The sequence below is a fragment of the Notamacropus eugenii genome, chromosome 2 (genome assembly GCF_028372415.1).
Source record: "Notamacropus eugenii isolate mMacEug1 chromosome 2, mMacEug1.pri_v2, whole genome shotgun sequence".
Classification (NCBI taxonomy): Eukaryota; Metazoa; Chordata; class Mammalia; order Diprotodontia; family Macropodidae; genus Notamacropus; species Notamacropus eugenii.
In genome coordinates, this window is record NC_092873.1 from 25,856,949 (window position 1) to 25,877,324 (window position 20,376).

Genomic DNA, 20,376 nt, shown 5'->3' on the forward strand with positions numbered 1-20,376 from the left:
ACCTTCAGAATGATTGTTCTCTCTTAGGTCCCATGTGAAATTCCTTTGGCTGCTGCCCCAATCCAGCATCACCTAAATATAGAAAGACACTGGGTAGCATTCTACCCATTCCTTTGAAGAGGAAACTGAGGCCAAGAACTCTGGATCTCCCTGGTTTGGGTGCTTATCTGATCACTGTGGCCAGGCTGCCAATCTTTCTCTCTTCCCTCCATCTTTGTCCAGTGTATGTTCCCTCACTCTGTTTAACTCAGCTTTCTCCCCTAGCTGAAGGGAGAACATGCTTTGTGTCCCCCTACGGGGGTTGCTCTCCTTCCTGTCCATTCAGTAAAGAAGGTCGGAGACCTCCAAGGCAACAGAGGCTTGAGCCAGAGCCCCCCAGTCCCTCAGGCCTCTACAGACCCCCCACATTCTCATCTGCACCTTTCTTCCAGCTCCCCAGCCCCAGCCCTGGCCTTGTGACAGCTCTTTGGTGGAAGCAGGCTAGAAAGGTTTTGTGGGATGCTGTCAAAAGCAAGCCCATGGCCGGGAGGACCCTTGTGGTCCTCAAAGAATGGGACTGTTTAGGATTCATTACCAGGTTGGAGAGGGGTGAGGGTGAGGACCAGCTTTGGCTTCATGAGGCTTGTCTTGGTTCTGGCAAACATGTCTGTTGGGAAATGTCTTGTCCTGGAGGCACAGTCTGGGACTGGGGGTCCTGAAGACACTGGCCTCTAGGGTTCCTTCTGGCTGCCAGAGGGACCCCTGTTCTGAGAGGAGGTGGAGGGAGCACAAATCAGAGTCAGCAATGGAGTCTATGGAAGGGCTCCTGGGGGAGCGGCTCCTTGGGGGAAGGGCTGGAGCTTTTGTCTTTCCTTGTTTCCCTCCCAGGGCTTAGCATGGTGCCTGGCACACAGGATCCTCTTCATAAATGTTGGTTGATGTGACTTGACCTGAATACCAGGTAGGAGAGTGGGGTTGGAGGTGGAGTTGTTCTGGTGGGATTTCTCCCAGTCTAGGGGATAAATGGCAGGGGTCCTGAACACATCCTCCAGAGGGCAGACGCTGGGGACGTATGTCAGGAGAATCTGGGAACACGGTTCCACCAAGCTGAAGCAGATCCTCTTGGTTTCTGTAATCTAACCCAAAGCAGCTCCCCCAGGCCCCAACCTTGACACATCCAGCCTCCTGCCTGGCAGTCCCATGCCTTGGAGGCATTCTGTGCTTGCCACCTTCCCAGTGGCACTAAACTCAGACTGGAGTCTGCACTTGGCATTTCTTGGGTTGATCGACTGAATGGATGCCAATACTTAGCCCAGCTCTTCGGGGAGAAAACAATGTGTCTTGCCACAGAACTGTCCTATGTGGGCTCTCGGGGGCTGGAAGACCTGGGCAGGCTGCCCAATGGTTTGTTTTGGGTGAGGGAGAGTCTGTGGGTACTGACAGAGAGGGAGGCAGCAGTGTCTCTCTCCATTCCTGCATTCTTCCTGACCCTGAAACCACTGCTGTTCAGCAGCTAGATTGGGAGCCCCAAGGGGCTAGGCACGAGCTCCGTTGAAATGCCACTGTTCACTCTGAGCTTTGCCCTGCTTGGTGGGGTGGGAGGATGGAAGGCAGGAGACCCTCAACTTCTGTGGGATTGCTGGGGGCCGGGTCAGCTGAAACAAGGCTCCCTTTGTCTCCTTTTCCTCCTCCTTGGAGAAAGGAGACAAAAGAATGCCCAGAAAATGAGACTCAGAGATGTCCGTCCAGAGGACTTCATGGGCAAGGCCAAGGGAGAGGGGACAGTTACATCCCAGTTTGGGCTAGAGTTAGAGGGACCAGGCAGGGAAGAGAAGAGAGGGAAGAGGGCATGGTCTATTGGCAAGACAGTCTACCCCCACCCCCTCCCCAGGCACCTAGGATGGAATGGGAGGAGAGAAGAAAAAGTAAAGGGGATGGGGAAGGGGCAGAGTGACTGGAAGTGGGATGAGGGGAACTTTGAGAAGAAATGGGGTCAGACTGGGTTCTCTCAGAGGGCATAATGGGTCTGGGTGCCACCCTTTCTCTTTGTCTCCTGCCCACCTCAGCCTGCAGGCCAGGCAGGCTGGGCCAAGGCTTGGAGGCCCCTGGGAAGGAGGGGGGTCACTACTGCCCAGTGTGGTTCCCAGCATCTCTGTCCACGCCTGCCAAGTACCTGGGGCTGCTTTTGGGGATTCATTCACTGCCTTGCTCCCCCAGTCATTCATTCACTTGAAGGCCCAGCTAAGCAGGCCTGCCCAGATAGCTGTCATTCATCTCAAGGAAATTCAGGCCCTGGGTCCTGGGCTGAAGGGCTCCAACCTTGGAGTGCACTCCCCTTCTCCCAAAGGTCTCCTGGCCTCCTGCAAAGGAAACAGGCTTCCTCCCCAGGGACAGGTTGGGAGAGTGAGGATGGCACTTGGCCAACAGCACCTGGCCCCTGCTCTCTCCCTCCTCTATCTTAGTTTTCATCAAGAGAGCTGCCTGGGGTCTATGCTGGGCCTTCTCTATCCCTGCTGCTCAGGGGCCCCCAAGGGCTCCTGGCCCTCACCCTGTGGCAGCCCCCCCAAGGACTGCTGGCCCTCACCCTGTGGCAGCCCCGCCAAGGGCTGCTGGCCCTCACCCTGTGGCAGCCCCCACCAAGGGCTCTTGGATCTAACCCTATGGAAGCCCCCCCCAAGGGCTCCTGGTCCTCACTACCTGACTGTACTAGAGAGAGGCCAGAGCTGTTCTTTGTCCCACTCTGTGCACCCCACCCCCACTGCCTGTCATTTTTGGTGATGTCCAGGCAAAGGGGGGATGTGGTTCTAATCAGCCTTCTGCTATTCATCCTTCAATCAACTGTTCCCGGTACAGGAATAAACAGGATGTTTGGAGGCCCCGGGGAGTGTGGCCGGCCTTCCCCAGCTGTCTAAGGCTGCTGCTCTGGGAATGCCATTGGGCCTGGGGGGGTGGGGGGGAGCTCGAGGTGAGGAGGAGCTGACTCTCCCTGTTCCAGCAGTATCATGGTCTGGACATGTTCGTAGAGGCAAAAACAGACCTCGAAAGAGGGGCAGAGACCCCAGTTTGCTGATGCTTACAGCCTTGGCAACAGGTGGTGTTTTCCACTGATTGGCTCTAGAGTAGCCCTGCCCTGGGACCACCCAATCACTTTGGGGTCAGCCCCCTGGGCAACATATGGGCACCTTAGGCCTTGAGGAGGTGAGGAGGGCAGAGGAAAGTGTGGATGGTTCATCTAATGCCCAGGGGGCTCTTTGTATGAGGGAGGGAAAAACCGGGACCCTGAGAGAGAAACAGACTCCCCAGCTACAGAGGGCAGACAGAATCTTGGCTTGAGTCACACCCCCACCTGATCTGGGGGCATTGACTGGAGTTGCCCATAGAAACGCCCTGTCCCCACCTGCTGGGCCACCTCACTGCTCCTTCTCTGTTCTCTCTGGGAGTAGCTCTCGACCACAGAAGGGGCTGGTCAGTTCATTCCCTGTCTCCCTGGCCAAGGAGTCAACCTGGGGAGAAGACTGTTCTCTGCTCCTGGGAGGATGTGTACTGGACCACTTGCTAGCTAGGGATGAGCTCTGGGAAGCAGGTTCCCTGCTCACATTGTGTCTAGTTCCTTTATCCTGCCTGGTTCCACAGGCTGGCCAGAGGTGAAGAGGAGGAGCCTGGGAGCCCCATCTGGGAGCCCAGGAGCCTTAGGAAAAGCCCTGAGGAGATGTCCAAGCACAGGCCTGAGGCCAGTGTCTTCAGGACCCCCAGTCCCAGACTGTGCCTCCAGGACAAGACATTTCCCAACAGACATGTTTGCCAGAACCAAGACAAGCCTCATGAAGCCAAAGCTGGTCCTCACCCTCACCCCTCTCCAACCTGGTAATGAATCCTAAACAGTCCCATTCTTTGAGGACCACAAGGGTCCTCCCGGCCATGGGCTTGCTTTTGACAGCATCCCACAAAACCTTTCTAGCCTGCTTCCACCAAAGAGCTGCCACAAGGCCAGGGCTGGGGCTGGGGAGCTGGAAGAAAGGTGCGGATGAGAATGTGGGGGGTGGGGGTCTGTAGCTCTGTTTTACAAAGTAAGCCATGAGTCATGGAGCCAGGGGTACTTAGAGGCCTGAGGGACTAGGGGCTTCTGGCTCAAGCCTCTGTTGCCTTGGGGGTCTCTGACCTTTATTGAATGCCCAGGAAGGGGAGTAGCTCCTGTGGGGGGACACAAAGCACACTCTCCTTCCAGCCAGGGGAGAAAGCTGAATTAAACAGAGCGAGGGAACGGTGGGGTGGGGGTGGGGGCAGACAGAGAATGGGAAAGCCAGGAGGAAGGAACATGGCTTATTTTTCCATTTGGGGGAGGTCCCCTGAAGAGTGGCGTCCTTCTCCCAGCCTGGGTCTGCTCGGAGCAGTCCTTGATGGCATTCCCATTCCACAGAACTCCCTGAGCCCGAGATGATGAGGTGTGAGATTCCTTCCTCTGCTGTGAATTAGAGGCCCTGTCACTCCCCAGGCCCCTGAAGCATTTCCTTCAGAAGGCACAATTGAACTCTTTCTGGTTGTGTGCTCTGTCCTTTACGGGACTTTAAAACCACAGGGTAAGATGCATCCCGACCCGGGCAGACTTCCTCCCCTTCCTCCCCCAGAGCAGAACTTGGAGCCCCCAAGAGAGAGATTGGGAAAGGAGAGAGAAGCACCTATGCCCAGCTCCACTCTCCAGGACTCAGTTTCTCCTCCTGGAAAGTGGGGTGAACTGATCGTTGAACCATGTTCTCTGACACTACTCCCAGAGCCTCGGGCCTGGAGGGGACCTCACTCCAACTCAGCTCAGTAAGATGTGAAGTCCAAACCCAAGGTCTCTGGGGAAGACCCATGATCCTCCCTAGGCCCTAAAGATTCACAACTGCCCCTGAGGAATGTTCTTTGGGAGGAGGAAGCAGGGAAAGTAGGAGGATGTGGGCTGTAGCCCAGAGAAGCAGCCTGGGAGAATCGGAGCAAAGCTGAGGGTCTAGGATCTCTCCCCTCGAAGCCCAGGTGTCACAGCTCCCACTTCACCGAGGCCCACTGGGCTCAGTGGCAGCCTGACCAGGGGCTGGAGTCTCCACTTCCAAGACTCGTTGGCAGCGAGGGCACAGGTTGGACTCCTCCTCAGCGGCTTTTTCTGACGTTGCCACGAGGAACAGGGAACGCTCCTCTCGAGTGGTTCTCGCCAAACTCCTCGAAAGCACCAGACTTGGCATTCTTCTCCTGCCTCCTGCCTTCCCTGGGAAGCCTCCCCAGGCAGGAGGTGGGTCTCCTGGGGGCCCTGGTTGCCTCAGTCCCTGGCCAGACCCCAAGGGCCTGGAGTTCCTAGAGGGCAACTGCCCACCCTGCCTCAGAGAGAGTCAGGGAATGGGTTAGAGCTGCTGCTCCTACAGGAGGGGGAAATGGCTTTAATAAACAAATATTCTAATACCCACACTTGATGCTGCAAGCTCATTCTTTTTATCTGGGGGCTTTAAAGAACTCGACAATTGGCTGCCTTGTCACAATAGGTTTGTGTGTGAATCTGTGTGCTTTTCATTCAAACATAAAAGGAGTGCATTTGATTCATGGTCATGGGGAACAAGATGACTGTGGGCGACTGGAATCCACAAATTGTCCCCAAACCTCACTCTAATCCACTACTTCAATCCGGAGCCTTTAGATTAACTCCGCTAATGGGCTACCAGGGCAAGGGTGGGCCCTCCTGCCCCTGCCCCAGCTCCCCCTCTGAAGGCGCTTCTGATGATGCCAAAAGGGGGAGAAAGTTGCTGACAGGCTGTGGGTGGTTCTGTGTGAGGGAGGTGGTGTGCTCTTGGGTTCACGAATGTCCTGAAGGGAGTCTGGAGGCCAGGTTCTAATCCCAGCTGAAGTGCCCGAGGGCTTCAGGGCTCTGGGTAAGTGCCGTTCAGTCCTCCATTCCCCACTGTGGCAATGGGGAAGAATGGTCCCTTGTCCTGGCTAGCCCACTGTGGCACTGGAACGAAGGATTAGATAATGTCTGTGAAAGCCTCCACGCTTCCCTCTAAAATAGTATGAGAATGTCTTCCAGTTCCCTATGGACTCCAAGAGCCAGAGGGTTGCTCCAGGCTGTGGGTGGTTTTGTCAAGTGGGCACTCGAGAGCCTGTCCAGGCTCATTTAAATGAAAATGTGGGTCCGCCTGCCAAGAAGAAAAGGAGAGGAAAAACGGGGAAGAAAAGGAAATCTTCGTAGCACTCACCTTCTCTCCCGTAGGAGGGAGATGGCAAAGGCAGCTGGCAGGGAGAGGTCTCGTTGCCAAAAGAGTTTAGCCTCTGGCTTCCAGGGCAGAGCAGCTCAGAAAGAAAAGGAAAGGACATGGAGGTTCTCCTACCTGCTCACTCCAGAGACTAACACCCCCATGTCATCAGAAACAAAGGCGAAGGTGGGGAGGGAAAGGAAACAGAGGCCCCATGGAAGAATTTGCTTGAGTCTTTCAGGTCAATCAACAGGGGATTCTGGAACACCTGGGAGTCCGGGTCATGGGCTAACCGAGGCACACACAAGGGAGTGTGCGCTCTCCATGTTCTAGGAGTTGACAAAGAAGCCTGGCTCCCACACACCAAGAGTCCTCCAGGCAGATTCAGAATGGAGGCAGGACAGCCTGCCTCTCCCAGTCTGGGGACGGGGCAGAAGTCGCGGTGGGCTAGACGCTTTCTTTCCCCTCGACCATGCAACTGAACACTCAGCAGGAGAAATGCAACTCATGGCAACATGCAGAGAACAATGAAAATCCAAGAAAAATCAGGAGGGATAAATGAAGGGCGAGGGCCCTTCAGAGAAGGCAGAACGGCAGGCAGTTAGGGGAGGCAGGCTGCGGCTCGGAGCCGGCTAGAGCTTCCTGACAATGAAAGCTGAACCAGCGTGGAAGGGGCTGCCTCTGGAGGTCGAGGAGGGTGGGGGACCCTTGTTCAGGCATAGACCCTGGGCTGGGCTGGGGTATTCACAGCCTGGCAAAAAGGAGGGTCTGACCCAGTCGTTGCCCAGTCTGCTGGCCTGGGGAGGGGGGGAGCCAGGAAGGCAGCAGAGCTGACCCCATCTGAGGAAAACTGCCCCTTGGGAAGTTCCAGCTGGTGCTGCTTTGACCCAGAAGGGCAGACAGAGGCAAGAAGGGAAACCAGCTTGAGTGGCCTCGGCCCTTCACCACATCAATGACCAAAGTTCTGTTAGCCATGTAGGAGCAGTGCCATCCTCCTACAGCCCACTTCTTCTTGCTTCCATTGGGCATGCCCACAATGCAGTACCCCCTTGGAGCTGGGATCAGGATGTTGAAGCGACCCAAGGGAGCCTGTTGGGAAAGGAGCTGCTGTGACCAAGGCAACTGCTCGTGAGCCATCCCTAGTTTGGGCACAAGCCGGCAAACTCCAGAGAAAGGCCAGTGCAGACCAGCACTTTCTGAGCACCGTTTGTGAGGCTCACGCAAGCCCGGCTGGGCGGACAAGCCGTGTCTAGGCACAGCAGGCAGTCCCGCCAGGGCCGAGACAGGCTGGGCCCCTGGGAATGAGGAAGAAAGGGCTCCTTGGCCACTGGGGCTGGTGCCTGGACAGCAGCTCTATCCTTTGTTCCAAAGCAAAGCTACCAAAAGGGAAAGTTAGACAAAAGAAAAGCGCCAGCTCCCCTCCCTCAGAATGATAGCTTGTGAGAAGAGAGGAAAATGCAGAGGCCCGAGGCTCCCGGGGTCATGGATCTGGACATGGGCCTGGGTGCTCCCTGATCTGCCTCATTTTACCAACTTGCCTGCAGGGAAGGTAAACAGTTGGCACTTGTTTACAAGGGTGGTTTAAAAATCCCACACATGGAGCCAAGCCGGCAGTGGAGTCCTTGCTCAGAAAGGACCTTCCCTTCCAAAGGCTGCCTGTCACTGCTCCCGGCCTGAGCGTTGCAACTGGACACAACTAACAACAAACCTCCTGGTGCCCCTTCTGGCCTGGCCCTACCCTTCTCTGTCCCTCAGGGTCTGCCTGGAGGCCCAGACTTTGGGGTACAAGACCTCCATTCAGCTTAGCTTCTTCCTGCTCACTACAATGCTCCCGAAGCAATGGGCAATACTGACTCAGAAGGTCCATTCAGCTCTAAGTCGTGTGACTGGCCCGGGCCTCCCTCCCCCCAAGGCCAACCCCAGGCCTCTGCCCAGTAACATCCCCTCTCCTCCCTGGTCCAGTTTCTCAGCCCCACAAACCAGGCTGTTGCTACACACTGGAGATGCAGTCACTCCCTAGTTCAAGAACACAAAAGTGCTCTCTATTGCCCCTTCTCGCTCTCCTCTGGCCTCCTTCCTGCTTCCTTGGCAGAGCTGGCTCCCTCAGTTTCCCCACCTTCACAGCCTCCCTGATCCACCCTTTGGGTCCCTCTTGGCCAGGCTCTCTGCCCCCACAGGCAGACCCAGTCTCCCTTCCCAGCCTAGACCTTGGGCATCCAGGCCTGGGCAGGACACCTCAGGCTCTTCCTTGTCCTCAGGTCTTTGTTTGCTGGATCAGCACCTATCTCTGCACAATCCTCTAGGCAGTCCGGGACCTGAATGCTTGCATCTGAGCCCCCAAGGCTCTGCTAGGTCTTGGGGGCTGGGGATCTTTCTGTAGGAAGGAAGGAGCTGCTATAACCCACCTAGCCCAAGCATGCTGCCACGCCCCAGACCTCCAGTTTACACAAGGGAAAAAAGGGAACACAAGGAGACCATTTTCCTTCTCCATAAAGTAAAACTTTAATTCTGCCCTGTTACAAGTGCTCCTCCTGCTGCCTTTCGAGGGGCCCTCCGCAATGCTCTGGGCATCCCTGTCACAAGCCAAACCAGTCAGGGACCCCCCCACGTCGGGGGTCGCCTTTCTGCCTCTGTCGTTCATCCTCCATAAACTGATTTTGGATGTCATCAATGGAGCCAGCTTCAGGGCTAGGTTTTTTCTCGGGAAACAGATCTGGGAACTTGAAGGTCTGCCCGTGAGCCTAGGGAGAAACAGAATATTTGCAGCCCAACAAAAGGCGAGGCAGAGAATGGCCGGGGATGGGGGGGGGAGGGTCCAGCCCCGCATGCCTCCCCACAACCATCTCTGCTGGCCAACCAGTAATGGGGCAGGAAGAACCCATGGGCTCAATCACCCTGAGGGCAGCAGAGGAGGGCGGCCCCCCATTCAATCAGATGGAATGATTAACAGCACCCCCTCCCCTGCTGCTTGGCGTGACGGACACCACAGCCATGGCAGCCGGAGCGTGTCCGGGGCCTCGGCCTCGGCTTTCATCTAGCGGCAGGAAACCGTCACTCTGGGACAAAGATCTCTCTTCATTGAGCTGCATGTGTCCTGCTTGTGGCCTCATTAACGGTGTCCATTCCCAGGAGGGAGGGGGGCAGTCCTCCAGACCCCGAGTCCCACAAGCCCTTCACCCCTCCTCCCGGCACAGGGCTCAGCAAAGAGCAGCCGAGAAATACAGCCGTCCACCCTGCTCCATAAATCAAGAAAGGCTTTGCAAATTAACTGGTCTTAGGTCTCTCACTGGAACTCTCAGGATAGATCAGTATCACAAAGGACCAAGCCCCCAGCTTCTGCCTCCACCTCTGGGGGTCCCCATGTCCTCAGCCTGCGACTGGGGGGAGCTGGGGGGGCAAGGAGACCCCAACTCATGGAGCTAGTCCTACAGGCATATGGTTGACATTAAATTGTAAAATTACACAATTGTTTCCTATTTCAAAAATATCGCTGATTTAATAAAAAATATTTCGGTAAGATTCCTGATATTAAATTCTGAGCAACTCTGACATTTAAGATAGGTCAAGGGACACGAAGAAGGACGGTCTGCGTCTGGGACAGCTTAATAAGTAAAACGAGGCGAGGGCCGGCACTTTGTCCAGGAGTTTGGTTTGGGCTGTCGGCCAGCCTGGGACACCCTGAGAACTGAGGGCTGATAAATTCTGATCATATGGAGGGGGGTGTCAGAGCCGGGAGTGATGAAAAGCAGGGACGGGCATGCTCGGTAGCTCGCTTTCAGGAGGATTATCTTACACATTTCAAAACTTTTTTTCTTTTTTGAAATACCAAAGGGCAAGAGTTTACATGCAGGGCTGATTGCCCAGAACAGGGGGATTTATGGTGGATCTATGGAGGTGATTCGGCCAGTTTTCTAAAGGGGAGGGGGATGCAAAATGACATCTTAAAACGTAAATACAAAGTTTGCAATTTACAATACTTCAGAAAAGTCAGAGAAGGTTCTGCTGAAATTGGGGCTCGCTTCCTACTGGAGTCAAAGGCCATGTGGAAATTTAGGGTTCCTTGGGGAACTCTTCTCCTATCTAGAGAATTTAACCTTTCACTTAAAAAAAGAAAAGAAAGGAGCCCCTGGTCCTTCCAAAGAGAAAGGAAAAGCTGACCAGTGGAAAAGACCAGAGAGGGAAAAACCAGAGCCCAGCCCTGAGGCCCCAAGACAAAGGGAAGGAGAAAGGGCTCCCAGGCCAGACTTTTCAGGGACTTCTCTGGTGTCGGTTTTTTGGGGGAATCCTTGAATAACTGAGGCATTAGGGCAAAACAACAGTTGGCAGGCCTGACGCTTGTGATAGAGAATAGGGTCCTCAGCGGGTCTTTGTTCACAAGAAGATCTAGCAGTAAAAAGCCGAACACAGGGCCAAAATAAAGGCCATGGCTGTGCCCCTTCAAGTGACCCCCAGGCTGCCCCATCACTCAGGCTCCCGCTCCCCACCCCCACCGTTTCCAGGCTGGCCCTGTCCTGCAGGAGACAGCCTGGTCCTCCAGACTGGGGGGGCGGCCGTTACAAATTAGGATCCAGAAGCCCTCCCGAGTGGGGCCATTAGACACACACACGGTTCCCCTGCTAAGTCTCAAGAAAAAGGAGAGCCCAAGGCAGCTGCTGACATGAGATCCCCGTGGCACAGTTCAATTTTCACGACTGGGGGGTGGGGGCCCGGGGGGACGGAGGGGCTCAGATGACTCAAAAGCCTCCCCTGAAGGGGCTGGGGGCCCCCTGGCCGCAGCCAGGCTCAGCCTGGCCCCACAACGGCGGCCTTTTGCGGAGGGGCTCTCTCTGGCCCTGGGCTGGGCCGCCACACACCCATGGCTCCCAGCCCAAACACATATGTGGGCTCCGGGCAGGAAAAAGAAGGCAGTTGTTGTCTGGAAGGAGGCAAGCCTAACCCCAACTCCCCACAAAGGCGCCCCAAGCCCACACCAGCGCTGCCCAGCCCAAGAGCACTACTGCCATCTGGCGGCCGAGGGGCAGGGCCTGGGCTGGCTCTCTCCTGTTTAAACTGAAACGGAGAAATTGAAGCAAGCTGGGCTGGAAATAAATGGTGGGGTTCCTGGGGCCCCTGCCCAAAGGCGTCTGGAGGGCAGAGGGTGGCCCTCGAGGCCCAAAGATGACCAAGGGGGAAGGTCAAAGATCTAGGTCTCTGCCCTATCTTCTAGATCCCAAGGCCAGGGGGCCAGAGGCCTGGGAGGGGGAGACCCCTTGCTTTCGTTGGGTCTTTATCTGATGGTTGGGCAATCCCGGCTATCTGTGGCCCAGGGAGGCACCTGGGACTGCAGAGACAAGGAAGACCCAGGCCCTGACCTAGGAGGGCTAAAGCCAAGGTCACCCAGCCTTACTCCGTGTAAACTCAGGCCTGAGAGGAGGGAGAAAGCCTGGGCGAGCAGCAGTCATTGGGGGAGCCACATGGCCAGAATTGTGACAGAGATCACTTCTGGGTGGAGGGTGCAGAAACCTGAGCAAAGGTCAGAGCCAGCACTGAAGCCTGCCCCCCTGGGGCCCGACCTCAGGTAGCCCCAGGCAGCCCCTGGCCATAGCTTCCAGCCAGCCGTGGAGGGGAGGACAGGCTGAGAAGCTCCCCCAGGGAAGGCCCCCAGTCCAAGCTCCATGGGCCAAGATTACTGAGGTGCACAGAGATGACCCAGTCAGATGCCCTTGAAAAAGCTAGCCCCCTGTCTCGTGGGGGCCAGTAGCCCTCCCTCCAAGCTTTCAGCACACGTGATGGCACGTGCAAACATGCACACACACACATACAGGCACTGGAGGTTTCTGATGATCCCCTCACCCAATACCCACAACCTCCGGGTGGTCCAGGGTAGCCTTGAGTCACCATCCCTGTAAAGGCAGGGGGAGCCCCTTTTCCCTAGAGCCAGGCTGAGGTGGCCCCTGTCCTGCCTGACTCACCAGCTGGACATAAGCAACCTTGTAATCGGGCTGCTTGATGCGCACATTCCTGTGATCTCTCCTCTTGCTGGAACCTGTTGGAATAGAGACCTTCCTTCAGGTCCAGTTATCCCAGAAATCAGCCCCCTAATGCCCTGTACCCCCATTCACCCTGTCATTGACTAACTGTGGGCATCAAGAGATGCCCTCTGCCTGGGACTCCAAGGGTGCCCCCTTGGGAGTCTGATGGAGAAGGGCCCGGAGCCCCAGCACAGCTGCGGGGCTCAGGACAAAGGCTGCGAGGGGGAGAGAGCCCGCCAACTCAGAAGCTGCATGGGCACCTCTTCTGAGGCTGAAGCGCCATCACCTGGTCGCCAGTGGCACAGCCACAGAGAGGACAGCTAAAGGCCACACTCACCGTGCTGGATCCTGGTTCTCACAGCAGCCACCGGCACGTTATAGATGCTCTGGAGGTAATTCTTGAGGTCAATTCTGGTCATTCTGCATCCCGGACAAGAGGAGAGAGGAGACACCTTGAAACCAAGGACCATTCACGGACAGCCGGCCAAAAGCCCTGCCATGGCAGCAGCGCCCCATCCCCATCTGGGCCCAGGGAAATCCATACTGCCTCACCCAGCAGCTCACCACTGTGACCCGGCAGCAGTAACGACACTTCCCAGGCTGGCTGCGCCCCCCTTCCCTCCTACAGCACCGCATCTAGCGTGCTAGGTCAGCCTGGCTGGACGTGGGGAGGCCCGGGAGCAGACAGATGCTGCTCTGTACCCGGCTGGCAGGAGCCCTCCTGGCCCTCCCCATGCCCACCTAGGCCCCACCCAGCTTAGAGAAGGGTTTCCAGGGGGCACTCACCCTCCCCCTGTCCAGACAGAACCTCGAATCCTCCTCAGCCCACACTAAATTAGGCCAAGGAATTCCTTTGAGTTTCAGATAGAAAGTCGGCCCCTTGGGGTTTTCTTGTCTCAGCTGTGACTCGATCTGGGGGGAACTCCCGCTGACCAGGGGTCTGGGGATGGCTCCCACCTCAGGCCTGTCCAGGGGCTCTGAGCAGCCCGGGGGGCCTGCGGTGCGGGGGTGATGATGACCCCCCGGAGCCTCACCCATCTCCCCCCCAGACCACTCTCAGGCATTCCCACAGCCGTGGGGGGCCGGGCATCCGAGGGCCCCCTGGGGGCACTTACTCCATGGGGATTCGGAACTGCACCGTGTCCTCCGGCTGAGCCGACCCGGGCCTCACCAGCTGGATGAAGAAGTTGGTCCGGAAGATCCGCAGCTGGGGGTTCCCTGCCTGGTACAGGGGGTACCTGCCGGAGAGACCCCGAGCTGGTTACCGGGGGGGCAGCACCAAGGTGTCCGGGGAGCAGCCACGCCGATGGCCGAGCCGGGTCCCTTCCCCACCCGCGCTCTATTAGGCGCCCCCTGCATACAGGGTGCCCGGGCATGGTTCACTGGAGGAGGGGAGGCCGCCGCAGGACACCTCCCCCCGCTGACCGCTCGGGTCCAGCCCGGGCAGCGCTCAGCAGGGAAGGCCGGCCCTCCAGTGGCCGGCCGTGTCTGTGCAGGAAGGTGGCCAGCGGCCTCCCATGTTCCCCCTGGTGGCTGATGCCCACAGTGCACGAGGCTGGCTCTGGGCAGGGGGCGCCTCCGAGTCCCCCAAAGTGAACGCCTTTGGCTGGCGAAGATGGCACTCCTGGCAGCAGGGAGCTCCGGCCAGCCTCCGCGGGGGCAGGAGGGATGGTGGCCGCTGAGGCGGGCGAGGGGCACCTGGAGGGGGCACCTGGATGGGGTGGCATTCGGATGGGGCACCTGGACGGGGGGGCACCTGGACAGGGCAGCAACTGGACGGGGGGCACCCGGACGAGGGCACCTGGACCGGGCAGCAACTGGACGGGGGGCACCTGGACGAGGGCACCTGGACGGGGCAGCAACTGGACGGGGGGCACCCGGACGAGGGCACCTGGACGGGGGGCACTTGGATGGGGGGCACCTGGACGGGGGGCACCCGGACAGGGTGGCATCCGGATGGGGCACCTGGACGGGGGGCACCTGGACGGGGGGCACCTGGACGGGGCAGCAACTGGACGGGGGGCACCCGGACGGGGGGCACCCGGACGGGGGGCACCCGGACGAGGGCACCTGGACGGGGGGCACTTGGATGGGGGCACCTGGACGGGGGCACCTGGATGGGGTGGCATCCGGATGGGGCACCTGGATGGGGGCACCCGCACGGGCAGCGGGGCCCGGGCCAGGCTCTCCCGGCCCCCGGACCTTCCCTAGGCCTGAGGGCGGCCCGCTGACCCAGGCCGGGCGGACGGATGGACACATGGGCACGGACGCACGGCTCCCCAGGCCCGGGCTGGGCACAAGGACCCCCCGGGGAGCGCCCGAGCCCAGGCCTCCAGCAGGGGGCGCTGCGGCCCCCGGGGGGGCGGGGCGCCCGGCACGAGGACGCCGGCGGGCACTGGGGGCGCCCCGCTCCCGAGGCGGGCTCACGCGGCCGCCCCGGGCCTCAGTCTCCCCTCTCCGCCTCGTACTCACAGGACGTTGCGGGCCATGCCGCGCGGTCGCTCTGACAGCGGCTCCCGGAACTTCCTGGGCGGCGGCGGAAGCAGGGCGGAACGAGACGAGGCCCGGCCGCCGCCCCTGCGCTCGGGCCGCCTCTGCGTCGCCCCCTGGCGGTCGGAGGGCGCGCCGCCCGGGCCCCGGCCCCGCCCGCCTTTCGCCTTCCCCCTCCGCACCTTTGTCCCAGTGGCCCTCCCCCGAGCGGGCCGTTTCTGCACCGCGGACAGCCGCCAGGCCCTGAGTCTAGAGGGCCTCGCGAGCCCCAGCCCCAGGGGCCTCAGCGCCTAGGAGGGGGGCCCAGCCAGGGAGAGAAGGGGGTGGAGGGGAAAGTTGGGGGGCTGAAGGGGTCCAGCCTTGGTTCGATCTGGCCGCAGGATGGCTGCGAGCGCTCTGGGACGGAGAAGAGCCACAGGAACAATGGGGGAAACTGAGGCAAGCGTTCAGAGAAAGGCCCGCAGAGCCAGACTGCCTCTCTGAGCCTCCGCCCCATCTACGGCATGGGCAGCGGTCCTCCATCGCCACTTCCCCTTGGTGCTGTGAAAAGGGGGGCAGCCTGGCAGGGTAAGGGTACACGGGGTGCGGACTCTGGGGGCCTCTTACCCCCTAATCCGGCCTTCCAGCCCCCACTGCGCAGTCCCTCCCGATGGCCCCCAGCTGTTTCCCACCCCGGTTACAGCAGCAGTCACCCCAGACCCCTCCCCGTCTCCCTGTGTGTAAGCTGCCTCTCTCCAGGACGGCCTCAGCCTTGGTCCAGCCCAGATTCCAGCCGGCCCACGTATGGACACAAGTGTCACAGACAGGGAGGCTTCTGAAGGGTCTGCCCAATATGGCAACTCTTTAATAAACTTTGTTTTTCTATGGCTTGAGTCAAATCCATTCGGCAGGACCCAGCCTCTCGGTATTTTGGGGTCCCGGGCACCCTAAACCCCAACATTTTGGTTCTCTGACCTGTCATTCCCAGGGCCTGCATCTCCGTGGTGCTTGGGACGCACCGAGTGCCTGAGAAATCTTTAATGGTCGATGGATGTCCCTGGGGCTCCTGCTGCAGTGGCGGACAGGCTGAATCAGGCTGAGGGTACCCAATGGGGCTTGTGGGTAGGGAAGCCTTCCCTGGGCACTGGGTGGATGAGAACTCGGAGGCGCCTGAAGCAGGTGCTGCGCGCACTTCAAGCTCTGCTGGACATGGAAGCCACCAAATTCACCCACCAGCCCGTCCATTCTGCCCCTGGGTTCTGATGAAGAGAGAGGAAGAGAGAGGTAGTCCTGGCTCCCCTACATCCCACAGATGCTCATGGCTCCACTGGTCCTCTTAGAAACAGGGCCAGCTACCACCATTTGCCCTGCCTGGGAGACTCCTCTCATAATGGGAGAAGGGGCAGAGAAGTTCCTCACACATGCTGAAAGATCCCCATCTCTTCCTTCTCCCCCCACCCCATGCCCAAAAAAAGATGGGAGATGGGAGAGTGGCAGGGGGCCTGTCCCAGCCCACCTCCTACCTTCCGTCTCTGCCCCACATGCCACCACCAGGGCTGATTTCTTATCTCTGCCCCCATCAGAGCTGTGCCTGCTGGCTGATGTTCCCCCTCCCTGGGCTCCCAGGAGCCCCAGCTTGAGGCTGAAATTAAGAGAGCTCACTGACTCTTACATCGAGGGCTAGAGCAGTCTCAGTCATGCCCACTGGGTAGGGTGGAGGGCAGGGCCTGGCACTGGTAGTGAAGGAAGAGGGATCGTCCTTTGCCTTTTCCCCCTGCCATTTGCCTTTGGGGGCCTCAGATGTAGCCCCTGCTCCTTCCAAAGGTAACCCCTGCTGATTCATGGAGACATCACCTCCAAACAGCAATCTTGGACTCTGCAGCCCTCAGAGTTCCCAACATGGAGCTGGCTCTTGCTCCCTGGCCTCCCTTTCCCTATTAGCTGGATGAGGTCAGTCTTGTGCCCACCCCACTGGGTACCCTTGGCCACCTCTCAGACAAGATGGGAGGAGGCCCCCTCCTCCAGGCAGCCTCCCCTACCCCCCACCCGACAAATTCAGAGAACTCAGCAGAGAAGGGAGTAATTTGAGCTTTATTTACAAGCCTCACAGAGGGGACCACAAAGGTCCCTGGAGAGGGCAGCTGGCAGAGGTGGTGGGAGCTGAGGGTCTGAAGAGCAGCGGGGCATCGTAGCTGGTTGGCCTCTCCATGAGGCACCTCCTTTTCCTCTTCAGGGAATCTCCTGGAACCTTTGAGGGAGCCAGACTGGGGTGGGGACTGAAGGCAGGGCAGGTGGGAGCCAGTGGGGACAGCGGCATCAGGAGAGAGAACAGCTTGCAGGGGGAAGACCGGTCTCTGCTCTGGAGGTACCCTCTTGGCTTTACTTCCAGCGCCCGCCGACCTTGCCCTTGGCAGTGGCACCAGCCTTCTTGCTGCTACAAGTGGAGAATGAGAAGCCAGGTCAGCCTGGGAGAAGCCCAGATTCCTGGTGCAGAGACTCCCTCCCAATCCCCCAGACTTGGTCCAGTCTCGACCTTGAGCCCCTGTCCCTGGTGCTGAGCCCTCTGCTCCCTTCAGGAGACTCCAAGGGTCACTGGAAATTGCCAGAGGCCTTAGAGGACTTGTTGGAAGCCCATGCCCAACAAGTGACTGGCCTGGGGAGAGTAGGAGGGCCCATCCTCCCAGGTCCAGCCACAGCCCCACATGCCAAGCAGCTTCTACTTACCTGCACCCAGGCCACACCTGGTCAGGGGTGAGTTTGTCCCTTGCCAAGCAGGTTAGTCTGAAGTTAGGGGGTCTGAGGAGGAGGGGGCTGGGAAGTAGAGAAGGGGTCAGGCATTGCCCCCCATGCTCCCTGCTCTCCTTCCCTTCCTCAAAGGCACACAGCTCCTACTTCAGTTCACGGCACTTAGGAGACTTTCATAGAATTTTAGTCCTGAGGGAGACCTTCAAAGATCACCCTGAGTCCAATACCCAGATTTTACACATAGGTAAACTGAGGTCCAGAGAAAGGAAAGGATTGGTCTAAGGTCCTCTGAGTCCTACAACTCTCCCACTGCCTGTTCTGCCTCCTGGCAATGAATGCCAGGTCTCTTTGGCATTCCGGGAGACTGAGGCAGACTCAGTGTCCTTCAGCAGAAGGTGAGGCAGCAACGATGGGTGCCTGCTGGGTAGGAGCGAGAGCGAGAGAGAGTCAAGGTCAGCCCCAGGGAGCTGCCCTCCATGCTCCAATTTCTCATTGAGGGTTGGCAAAACCCAGTCTGTGTGTGTCCTGGACTCACACCCCCCCAAGGGGCCTCATTGCCTGCCTCAGGAGGAGCTGCCAAGGCCAACACCTAGTCACACGAACACATGAGTCACACCTTGCCAGCCAGTCGGCTCTCTCACATAGAGTGGTCTATGCCGACCCCTGACCTTCTACATCAGAGACGAGGGCCCAAGCTCACCTTGGGCAGGAGTCTTGGACCCTGCACCTTTGCAAACCAGGAATCTGAACTCACCCCAAACTCGTCCCCTCCCTGCCCCACGAGCCAAATACAGGAGCTTGATGAGAAGCCATGAGAAACGGGATTGGAGGTTGCAGTGGTGTAGGGGGAGACTGCCTGGGTCTGAGATGAAAGGTTGGGCAATGGCTTTAGATGAAAGACGATGGGGATATCAAAGGGCATCTTCCGGGAAATCCTCTCTGCTTCCCCTATGGGTGTGGAAAGAGAGGGTTTCTTATGCCCATTTCACAGAGGAAGATCCTGAGGCCTCAAAAGGGAAAGGGACTTGCCGAAGATCACATAACAAGCTGCTGGCAGACCATTCTTAGGAGATCACACTACCAGTCACTGTTGAAAAAGCTTGGAGACCAAGGACAGGAGGTCAAAGACTAGGGAGACCCACTGTGGTCAGTTTGGGCCTTGGCTAGCCTATCCCTGGTACCTCCATCCCTGAAGGCTGCCCTGGGCTCAGCTTGTGCTGGGCATCACAGGATACCAGGAAGGGACCCTTCTGCTCCCAGGGCCTCTGACAGGGAAGCTAGCTGGGCCCCTGGGGGCTGACTAAAGTGCCTTGAACTCTTGCCTAATGGCCCCAGATCCCCAGGGCCCCCGGGCTCTGTACACATTACAAGGGGCACAGGTCAGCCCCAGGGGAAGGTCGGGGCCCTGGCCTGCCTCTCGCCCCCGCTCTGTCTTGCTCTCCAGCTGCCCTTGTCTCTGATGCATCCGGTCAGGAAGAGAAATGAAATGGTTAGTCGGTAACTGCTCTTGGCACAGGATCCCAGCCATCACTGATGCGAAAGGCTTTTCCAGGTTGATTGTGGCCAAGCTGTGCAGGGCCCTTCCTCAGAGCTGGGCTCACTCAGAGCATCTTCAGAGATGGCCCTGTCCCCCTGGGGCTCCCTGGCTCCTTCCTATCCTCCCAATGTTGGGGATGAGGGCAGTGATGGCTGGGCCCATGGGTTAGTCTCTGGCCTCCCTGCCCAGCCTGGCCCGGCCCAGGTTCTGGGCTCTGGGCTAGAGCAGGGCTAGGCTACTCACTGCTTCTGGGCCTGGTCAATCCGGCTCCTGAGGTTGGTAATCTGTAAATAACACAGATGCTAGGCTGTCACAAAGGTTGGGATAGTTCAGGAAGGGCCAGGGAGCCCAGGATCCTTCTATCCATCCGTGATATGAATTGCTCAAGTACTTCAGGGTGCTGCAGAAACCAAACTAACCTTGGTTTGAGGCCTCTCTGAGCAGCTCAAGTTCTCCACCAGAAACCATGGGGGAGACTGAGTCCCGGAGAACAAAAATGACTTGTCCCGGGCCACAAAGAGAATGTGTGAGAGAGAGTGCCCTGACTCCTGGCCAAGGAGACCACATATGACACTACTCTCGGAGCAACATCAGCCAGATCTGAGTAAAACTCCTCTTACCTGTAAGCCTGGAGGAAGGGAAGGGGAGGCGCTGAGCACCCTGGACTGGCCTCCTGGGGATGGCTAGTCCAGCTGGCTCTGTGGACCAGTCCTGGGCTCTTTGGAAGAGAGATACTAAAGGTGATACTGCCAGAGACCCCAGAGATCTCATCTTCCAGTGAGTCCTCTGAATCAAGCCACAGAGGCCTTTCCACAAGCCTGGAGTTCCCACTGGTCCCAGGTCAAGGAGATCATGATGTCCTCCAAGGAAGAGGAGGAGAGAGGGAAACACCATGGACGAGAAGCAAGCCCCAGCTTTCCACTTGACACCTCTAGCTCACAATTTCCCCATCTGTAAAATGAGGAGGGGCAGAGACCTGAAAATTTCTAAGGTCCTTGAGAGCTGTGCTGCTCAGTGATCTGAGGTGACTTGGAAGGCCAGTGCTAGCTCCGCTAGGCTTTAGGAAGGGTCAGAGTCACCAACTCAGTGACATGTGTCCCCCAGGACAATCTCACTGTGGCTAGCCCTCCAGAGTCATGAAAGTCCTGGTCACACAATCAGAGTGAGCCGAGGGACATCAGGAAGGGCCCCCTCCCTTCCAAACAGGGATGGATCTTCCACGCTCGTCCCAGAGAGTGGTCACAGGTGACTCCACATACTTGAGGGGAATCAGCTCAGGCAAGAAAGGTATGATGGAGTGAAGGTGAACACAGGCCAGAGACAGAGGCCGGCTTAGAAAACCTGCCCCATCTCAGTTGGGCTTGGAAGCCAGTTTCTGCCAGTGTCACCTGAAGCAAGCTGAGAAGTGAACTTTCCC

The 20,376-nt window shown here is 58.2% G+C and overlaps 1 protein-coding gene across 2 annotated transcripts; it reads right to left on the reverse strand.

The window, feature by feature from the left end:
• Nucleotides 1-8,674: 8,674 nt before the first annotated feature.
• MRPL23 (mitochondrial ribosomal protein L23) lies at nt 8,675-14,817 on the reverse strand. 2 transcript variants are annotated; one of them, XM_072639492.1, is made up of 5 exons: nt 14,681-14,817; nt 13,324-13,446; nt 12,546-12,628; nt 12,149-12,222; nt 8,675-8,938 (listed from the first exon to the last, which is right to left on the reverse strand). In XM_072639492.1, the coding sequence occupies exons 1-5, from the start codon at nt 14,695-14,697 to the stop codon at nt 8,774-8,776; spliced, it is 462 nt and encodes a 153-aa protein (XP_072495593.1). In that variant the 5' UTR covers nt 14,698-14,817; the 3' UTR covers nt 8,675-8,773. The 2 variants fall into 2 exon arrangements, with proteins under 2 accessions (XP_072495593.1, XP_072495592.1); XM_072639491.1 differs by lacking the exon at nt 14,681-14,817 and adding an exon at nt 14,322-14,674.
• Nucleotides 14,818-20,376: the final 5,559 nt, after the last annotated feature.

What these genes read in the sequence shown, in the direction of transcription:
- MRPL23 (XM_072639491.1), bottom strand. Translation starts at nt 14,467, where the DNA reads ATGTGTCCATCCGTCCGCCCGGCCTGGGTCAGCGGGCCGCCCTCAGGC. An exon ending in CCGGATGCCACCCCATCCAG is followed by an intron (nt 13,447 to 14,321) that starts GTGCCCCCGTCC and finishes TCTCTCCGGCAG; the next exon opens with GTACCCCCTGTACCAGGCAG. An exon ending in GAGAACCAGGATCCAGCACG is followed by an intron (nt 12,223 to 12,545) that starts GTGAGTGTGGCC and finishes CTATTCCAACAG; the next exon opens with GTTCCAGCAAGAGGAGAGAT.